Source organism: Ochotona curzoniae, unplaced genomic scaffold (genome assembly GCF_017591425.1).
Source record: "Ochotona curzoniae isolate NIBS_2020 unplaced genomic scaffold, NIBS_Ocur_1.0 contig_3498, whole genome shotgun sequence".
Taxonomy (NCBI): domain Eukaryota; kingdom Metazoa; phylum Chordata; class Mammalia; order Lagomorpha; family Ochotonidae; genus Ochotona; species Ochotona curzoniae.
This window is the reverse complement of record NW_024465885.1, coordinates 14,552,404-14,561,919: the sequence shown is the minus strand read 5'-3', so window position 1 is coordinate 14,561,919 and position 9,516 is coordinate 14,552,404. Positions and strand designations below refer to the sequence as shown.

Genomic DNA, 9,516 nt, shown 5'->3' with positions numbered 1-9,516 from the left:
AGACTAGAAAAGCTACATGCATTTTAAAAACCTGTGGAGCATTTAAAAAATTGTAATTGAAACAATTACAGTTACTTCAAGCTTTCATTTCACAAAATAATTTCCCGTAATACTAAATAAAATTAAAATATAGTGTGATAAGAGTATGGTTTTATATAAAGCTATTCTCCCAAAATAAATGTTATAAATACCAATACATTCTTTTATTTATTTTGTTTCAGGAGATACCCAGTGAAGGTATGGAAAAGGAAAATGCAACCTTTTTGACAGAGTTTATTCTCACAGGAATTTCTTATCAACCACAGTGGAAAATCCCCCTGTTCCTGGTATTCCTGTTGATCTATCTCCTGACTGTCGTTGGCAATGTGGGACTCATTGTTCTCATCTGGAGTGACTCTGCCCTCCACATCCCCATGTACTTTTTCCTTGGGAGTTTAGCCTTTGTGGATGCTTGGATATCATCTACAGTGACTCCAAAGATGCTGGTCAATTTCCTGGTCCAGAGTAATAGGATATCACTCTCTGAATGTATGGTACAGTTTCTTTCCTTTGCATTTGGTGGAACAACAGAATGTTTCCTTTTGGCAGCAATGGCATATGATCGCTTTGTAGCAATATGCAAGCCATTGCTTTACCCGGTTATTATGACAAATAGACTATGCAGCCAGCTATTAGTCTTGTCATTTGTAGGTGGCTTTGTTCATGCTCTCATTCACGACGGAATTTTATTCAGATTGTCCTTTTGTAATTCCAACATTCTGCATCACTTTTACTGTGACATTATACCTTTATTTAAGATTTCCTGTACTGATCCTTCTATTAATTTTCTAATGGTTTTCATTTTATCTGGTTCAATTCAAGTGTTCACCATTGTAACTGTTCTTGTCTCTTATACATTTATTCTCTTCACAGTACTAAAAAAGAAGTCTGAAAAGGGTGCAAGGAAGGCTTTCTCCACCTGTGGAGCCCATCTCTTATCTGTCTCTCTGTATTTTGGTCCTCTTCTCTTCATGTATGTGTGTCCTACATCTCAAAAAGCAGATGACCAAGATATGATGGACTCCTTATTTTATACAATCATAATTCCTGTGTTAAATCCTATGATCTATAGTCTGAGAAATAAGAAAGTTATAGCCTCGCTGTCAAAAATGTTATATAGAAATGTTTAGAATGTATACTAGCATTTATTATCTTTTTTAGTGTAGTCACAGAATTTTTCATATTTTTCACTTAAAAATTTATTTAAAGGGAACAAATTTTATGTGTTTCATATATACAGTTTTATTTTTAATTTTATGATACAGTCCCATAGGCCTTGGAGTTTCCCTCCTGCCAACTCCTCTCCCCGACACTAGTTTCCCCTATACTATTGCAATAGTACAGTCCTTCAAAAGCAGTAAATAGTCCATCATTCTGCGATTTAAGTGTATGCTGACACTGTAGGTATATACAATGGCAAAATGTCCAGCATCCTTTTGTCATGACATATTTAAGTTTCATTGGGAGTCCACCTTTTATTGAAAAGAAAAGATACATACAGTGTTGTACCTTTGCATCTCAATATGATAGTCTCTATTACACAGTTCTTCTAAATAACTATATGCACATGCATGTTTACCTATTTATTGATCTTATAGTTTGCATGAAGGTTGTCTTGTATCAGAGACAACATATGATATTTGGTCTTTCTGCTGCTATGATTATTGGAAGAAAGATATCCTAATTTACAGTTGCTGGGAAGTCAGTTGCTATGGAAGTCAGTATGGAGAGTACTAAGACAACTGAAAACTGATCTTTCATGAGTCATCTAGTCCATTTCTGGGAATATATTCAAATGAAATGAAATCTGCCTATGTGAAACTGACCTGCAATCCTATGTTGATAGCAGCACAATCTATAGTAGCAAAGACATGGAAACAACCCAGATGCCCATCAAAAGAGGGAAACTGTGGTACATCTACTCTATGGAATACTGCTCAGCCATTAAAAAGAATGAAATTCTACCATTTGCCAGGTGGTGCCAACTAGAGAACATTATGTTCAGTGAAGTAAGTCAATTCCAAAAGGACAAATATCATATGTTCTCTCTGATATTATCTTCGTGCAAAATATAAGATATATATATATATATAGATAGATAGGTAGATAGATAGATAAAGATAGATATATGCATAATTTTACTCCCTACTTTAGCCTTCCTCTCTGGCTCACTCCTATTTTTGTTGCTTCTTTTCTTATTTTTCTTTTCACTTGAGATAATTTAAATTTTCTTTAAAACTACTTAGATATAACTTTGGGTAAGTATTCAAAATTATCACAATTATAAATTCACATTTTAATGACTTAGGTGTTATACCAACTAAACTACTTAAAATATTTGTGTTTTAATTTGGAAATATAAAAACTTGCAATTAAGAATTTAGATTAAATTAGAATAATGATACAAAAAAGCATTTACTAGTCTTTATGGTCCCAGTTATAGTTTTATTAATGCACTAAATGCTATAGTTCTTATGAAATTTTGTGATTAGGATGTAGAAAACAGCTTCCAGTTTTTAGAAGTTGGAGACTCATATCACATTTACTTCCATGTGGTGGCAAACTTGTACTTGGTTGAGTAAATAAAAAATGAGATAGTTCTCCACCATATATTATTTATTTCAACTTACTGGAAAGTTTTTTTCCTTCTTATAAGATTTTTGTTTCCTATTCATATTGGGAAATAAATATAAATAAAAATACAATCAAGGAATAAATGAGAGTGGTCTGTTCTGGTGCTCGGATTCACCAGCGGGTGACCTGAACAGGTTCAGCCTGGTGTGCCCCCAACCCATGCCATTTGTATGCCAATGGGATAATTTCCATAGCCTGTTCTAGGCTGTTTCCTATTATGCTTCTTGCGCTTACCTGCAGAGACTGTGTCCTGCCAGAGAAGTTGTCCAGACTCTTCCATCAGAACCTCTCCCAGTGCCAGATTTCACGCATACCAGTGGGTCCATGAGCCAGCCCTACTCAGTTCACCTCCTGTCATAGTAGGAACAGTGCCTTTCCTTGACTGGCCTTCAACCCCATTTGGTTCTTACTGTTGGATGTTTCAACCCAGCCACAGCTCGTCCATACCCCCATACAGCTCACAAATTGTTCAGTAAGGGCTGAGACCTAGCCTAGCCTGTCACACATCTCCCCGGTCCTCCAGAGCACCAGAGGATGTTGGAGTATGGCTTGGCTTGGTGCTTCCAGCCCCAGTCCACACTTGTGCCAAGTGATTACAATCCTATCCTGATCAGAACACAGCCAAAATTCCAGCCCATGTGCTCCTGGTGGGAAACTCAACCCAGCTAGGGTGTCCCCACAGCTCCCCAACCAGGCCTATACCCAGCCTTAGATCACGCGCAGGCCAGTGGTTGCTCTGACCTAGCTTGGCAGAGCCCCTCACTTGTCCTAATCCCTTAGATCCTGTGGTTTAGCATCCCTGTCTCACACAATCAGTATGTGCAAGGACCTACTTGGCATGACCTGTGCTCCAACCCGATTTCTCTTGTTTCTTGTGAGTTAAGGTTTGTTCAGCCCTGCCCATTCTGCCCCCTTCCAGTGGCAGCCTGGCCCACCCCACATCCTGTTTTAGGATGTACATTTAGGTGCTTACTTTGTTTAAACACCAGCATGCAAATATTCAAAATGTTTTCTCTGTCTGCTTTTTTAAAGATTTATTTATTTTTATTGGAAAGGCAGGCATACAGAGAGAGAAGTAGTAACAGAAGGAAAGATCTTCTGTCTGTTGTGTCACTCCCCAAGTGGCCACGATGGCAGAGCTGAGCCTACTTGAAGCCAGGACACAGGAGCTTCTCCCTGGTCTCCCAGCAGGTGTAGGGTCCCAAGGCTTTGGGTCACCCTCTACTGCTTTCCTAGGTCACAAGCAAGGAGCTGGATGGGAATTGGTGCAGCCAGGTTGTGAACTGGCACCCATATTGGATCTCGGCACATGCAAGGCAAGGAAATTAGCTACTAGGCTACCACGACAGGACCCCCGCTGTCTAATTTTTGCTTTCTGCTGGTTTTGGAAGTTAAACATAGAATTCAGTAGACTATCAGTTGCAAAAAATGGAGTGTTGAGTTTTTTTTTTAAATATCTTTTCTTATGAACCATGTTTAACCATAATGAAGGAAATATTGTTTATGTAATGCAAACAGCTAATTTGGCTTTCTATCTTTTTCAATCTTGGAAAAGGGACTGGATACAAAACTTAACTGTAACTTTAAAATGGATAACTCAACATAAACTGCCAGTAAAACTCTAAAAATTTCAGTAAGATAGAAAGCTGACAAATTTTTGTTCTAATTATCCCATTCGCCAATGTCTTATCAATAAGTCACGAGTAATTACCATTTGTTTCTCACTGTGCCAGTCAACATAAATTCATTATTGCGATGGTCCACTGTGGTATCCTGTGGAAGACGTTCTTAACATTGCCAAAATCTCTTATTCCCACCATTACAAATCTCTGTTTATCATTGTCCTATTAGAGCATGTCCTTTGGCTTGTAGGACTGCCCTTCAGTGCCCTCCTTAGACATATTTACACTCTTGTGCCCATAATATTGAATCTTTCAGATTCCTTTCTGCTCTGCTCAGTATCATTTTCAGGTTTTGCACTAATTTACCCTTTACTTGAAAATGAATATTTGACTAAAATAAGAATGAATTTATTCAATGATGTATTAACTTACAAGGATAGTCAAAAGCCATACTTATGTCCCAGTGCAATCTGAATGAAAACTGTTTTTTAAAAATTTTTATTTTTGAAATTTATAGTATGATTTTCTGTAGTCTGGCATTCCCCTCCCCATGAAAACTGTTTTGACTGTTGTTGAACTTGGATTAGGCTCACTGTTGACAATTTCATTGCTGTGTGAAGTACACACCTTATAGAATCTTCATAATTCTGCAATGACAAGTAGTTCTTTTTAAAAAATTTTTTATTTCTTTTCCAAATTCCAAATCAAGTGTGGATTAACGCATAGGACATTACATCTGTACTTTAAAATACCACAATGGCTCCATATGATCATTTTAATTATGTACTAGCAGTCATATTGCAAATTACAACTCATCTGGATGTTCAGAGTTTTTTCTTTCCACATAGCTGCCAAAGATACCAAGTCTTCCAACTAATTCTGCATCACCAGGTGGCTATCTTCTTTCACTGGCCGCATCTTTCACTTGTCACATCTGTTCTATCATGGAGTCCGATTCAACAGTATGCTTTCTCCTGAACATTTATACTTGTTCTCCTCATCGCTCTAAATACTACGGTACATGAGTATCACATATTTCACATGCATTTCAATAACCTCAATAGCGTTTCAAAACTACAAATTCTAGATTTCATTCTTAACCTAATTGATGTAGGTAGTTTGTTTACGTAAATAATAATTTGCTCTGTCTTGGCAAAGAGGCACTCCAGAAAATTCTGATATGGAATTTGCTTTGAAATCTAGAAATAGAATTTCCTGACTACTGCCTCTAATTCCAAGTTCCTTCCCTTATAGCTTACAAAAATTATTTAATTTAAAAGATGTCTTTTTTGCCTGTTCTTAATACATACTTTTGCCTAAGAAATATGTTACAAGTCCATTAAATGGAGTTTAATAAATTACAATGATCCTTTCCTTTAACTCTGCATCTGTATCTCAAACCCAGGATATTTCAACATATGGAACGATATCCAGATAAGTTCAACACACTCACAGAATGGCTCTCCTTAGAAATCGAGTTATGCTTGCACCATCTATGAACTGAAATAACTGATTTTCTATTTTCTTTAGTTCCTCCCAATTTCTCTATGTTATAACACAATAACTAAATTATTCTGTGTCTGGTTTTATTTCAACTTACCTAACCCAGTACAAACTTAATAAATCTTGTGCAAACCATTCTGTTTATACATTACCTTTTATTTCAGGGAACACTCAGTGAAAACAAGAAAAAGGAAAAAGCAATTTTTCTGAAACAATTTGTTTTCTTACATATCAACAGCAGTGGAAAAATTCCCATTTTGCTTGAGTACTTGCTGATGCATCTCGTCTTCAGAGGGAACCCAGTATGCATTGCTTTCCTTTGGAGTGATTGTCATATTCATATTCTAATGTGCTTATTACTTGGAGGTTCACTGTGTCATCTACAATGACTCCAGAGATGTTAGTCCACATTTTAGCCAAGTATATCTCTTGATTCCATATCTTAGCTATTGTGAATTGAACTGAGTAACATGGAGCAACTGATAGCTCTTTTAAACACTGACTTTATTTCATTTGAGTAAATTCCCAGCAAAGGAATGTTGGGATCATATCTTAGATCTAGTTTCAGATATTTGAGGAATCTCCATACTGACTTCCATAACGGTTGCAATAGTTTGCATTTCCATTGACAGCGGATTAATGTGTCTTTGTCCCAACATTCTTCTCAGAATTCATTGTTGTTTTGATTTTATGGGGTTAATAGGCATTTTAACTGGGGTGGGGCGAAACATCATCTTGGGTTTTATTTGCATTTCTCTGATGGCAAGTGGTCTGGAGCACTTTTTCATTTCAACACCTAGATATTGGTCATTTGTATTTCATCCTTTGAAAACTGTATATTCATGCAAACTGCTCAGTTCTTAACTGAATTGTTTGTTTTGCTGCTGTTGCATTCCCTGGGAATCCTATATAAATTCTTTTTTTCCCCTATACTCTTTCACTATTTTACTAGGCTTATTATTAGGGAGATGAATTGGAAGTAGAGCAACAAGGCTTGAACAAGTACCTGTATGGAATCCTGGCAACATAGACAGTGGGTTAACCTACAGTCTACATCACTGCTTGTTGCTGAAACTCCTGGATGAATTCAGGTGCTCACTTAGCAAAAGGGTAAAGAAGTAGCACATATATTTTTTGCTAAGTATGTATCTTCTATATTCTCAATATTATCTCCATCAGATACACCTTTTGCAAATATTTTCTCTAGTTCCATCAGATTGTAAGATTTATTTTATTTATTTGAAAGGCAGAGAGAGAAAGAGGGAGAGAGAAAAAAAATGGGTCTTTTCTCAGCTGATTCACTTTTCAAATGATTGCAAAAGCTGGAATTGGGCAAGACGAAAGCCAGAAACCAGGTGTTTCTCCCAAGTGGATGCAGGGAACAAGCACTTCAGCTGCTCTATGCTGTTTTCTTGTGCCATTGCCAGGGGAACTGAATTAGAAATGGAGCATTCGGGACTCTAATAGGCAGCCAAAATATGGAATTCTCTGGCTTTATCTGCTACACTACAATGCTGAACCCTGTTTTCGCGAGTTGACACTTCATTTTGTTGATGGTCTCCTTCTCTGTGTAAAAGCATAATGCAGTCCCATTTATCTACTTACTTTCATTGCCTTTGTTTCTCAGGTCACATCTAAGAAATCTCTGCCTATGCCATTATCTTACAATGTTTCCCAATGTTCTAGTATGGTTTGATGGTTATAGGTCTTTAGCTCAGCTCTTTGATTAGGTATTATTATTTTTACTTAGGGTTTAAAGTAGACCTCTTGCTTCATGTATCTGACTGTAGAGATCATATTTTTCCAATAATATATGTTGAAATTCCTGTTTTTCATGATATTTTGGTTTTCTGGTAAATTGATTATTTGATTAGAGTCATGTATTAGGAGAAAAGCAAGACGGCATTATAGGGTATAGACACAATTAAACTGATTGAAAATCGTTAACTAGGGTGAAGCACAGAGGGAAGATTCCAGTAAAAGATAGAGGACAGGATGATGGCAGAGGGGTACTTAGAGACCCTTAGGCACAGGGATGCACTTGCAACACTGCAGCAGTGTTGCAGTGACCAGATAACCCAGTAGTAATAGGAAAGCAGCGATCCAGGCTCAGCAGCAACCGTAGCTCCAGCAGCAGCCAGGTGGGAAATGGAGTTCACCAGGAGATGGGGAGGTGAACACAGAAAAGCAACCGCCCATCCTGCTGATTTGTTTGACACAACCATGGGCAGAGAAAGCACAACTCCATGGGCAGAACAGGAACAGGAAGGATCTCATAGCTCTGACCCTCACCAGTGCTGCATTGGGCAACGTTTTGTGTAGTGGGGCAAAGGCTATGGATCTGGAGAGATGTCTTGGAGCAAACTCGTTTCTGGCTCAGCGCATTGCACTGAATCACAGGCAAATGAATCTTAAATCCCTAGGAATTAATCTATCCAAAGATGTGGAAGAGCTCTATGATGAAAATGATAAAATATTAAAAAAAAAATAGAAAAAACATCTTAAAAAATGTAGGAACTGGGCCAGGCACAGTAACCTAGCAGCTAAAGTCTCCATCTTGATTGTGCCGGGATCCCATGTGGGTGCTTGTTCTAATCCTGGCAGCCCCACTTCCCACCCAGCTCCCTACTTGTGGCCTGGGAAAGCAGTTGAGGAGGGCCCAAAACCTTGGGATGCTACACCTGCGGCGAAAACCTGGAAGAGCTCCTGGCTCCTGGCTTCATATTGGCGCAGCTCTGTCTGTTGCGGTCACTTGGGGAGTGAATCATCAGATGGAAGATCTTCCCCTCTCTCTCTAACTATCTATCTCTATCTATATATCTATATCTATCTGACTTTGCAATAAAAATAAAGTAAATCTTTTAAAAAATGGAGAAACTACCATATTCTTGGATTGGCAGGATCAATATCATCAAAATGTCCATATTACCAATTGTAATATACAAATGCAACACAATCCAATTCCAATCAAAATCTCAATAAGATTCTTCTCAGTAGAAAAGAAGATACAAAAGTTCATCTGGAAACACAAGAGAACATGAATAGCCAAAACTATTCTGAAGAATGAAAATAAAGCTGGAGAAATCACAATTCCAGATCTCAAGACAAACTACAGAGATGTGGTCATCAAAACAGTCTGGTACTGGAAAAGAAACAGAGAAGATCAATGGAACAGATTAGAAATCCCAGAAGGGAGTCCACAAATGAGAGGAGGATCTCTAATCCTATATTTACAGCAGCACAATCTACAATAGCAAAGGCATAGGCACAACCCAGATGCCCATCCAAAGAGGAGTGGTTAAAGAAACTGTGGTACATTTACTTCATGGAATATTACTCAACAATTAAAAAGAATGAGATTCTACTATTTGCAACTAGATGGTCCCATCTAGAGACCATTATGCTCAGTGAAATAAATCAATCCAAGAACAAATACCACATGTTTTCTCTGATATAAAGCAACCTTATTGCAAATTATAGGATCAATAATTTCTTCAATACTACTTTCGCTGCAAACCATGCATTTTGATATATTTGCTTTTGTTATAATTTCTTCAAAATAGTTTATTTTCTAGTATTAAATTCTTCACTGATTCATAGGTCATACAATAGCATCATTTTCTGCTAGAAGGTTTTTGGTTTACTTTTTCATTTCCTCATCAAAACATTCAATACCAAGTTAATTAACTCTATGGTGCTGTAAATTTTAAAAATTTTA

General features: G+C 37.3%; 1 protein-coding gene across 1 annotated transcript; it reads left to right on the top strand.

The window, feature by feature from the left end:
- Window positions 1-230: 230 nt before the first annotated feature.
- On the top strand, window positions 231-1,169 carry LOC121156858 (olfactory receptor 5H2-like). The gene has a single exon (XM_040980842.1). The coding sequence runs from the start codon at window positions 240-242 to the stop codon at window positions 1,167-1,169; it is 930 nt and encodes a 309-aa protein (XP_040836776.1). The 5' UTR covers window positions 231-239.
- The last annotated feature ends 8,347 nt before the right edge of the window (window positions 1,170-9,516 follow it).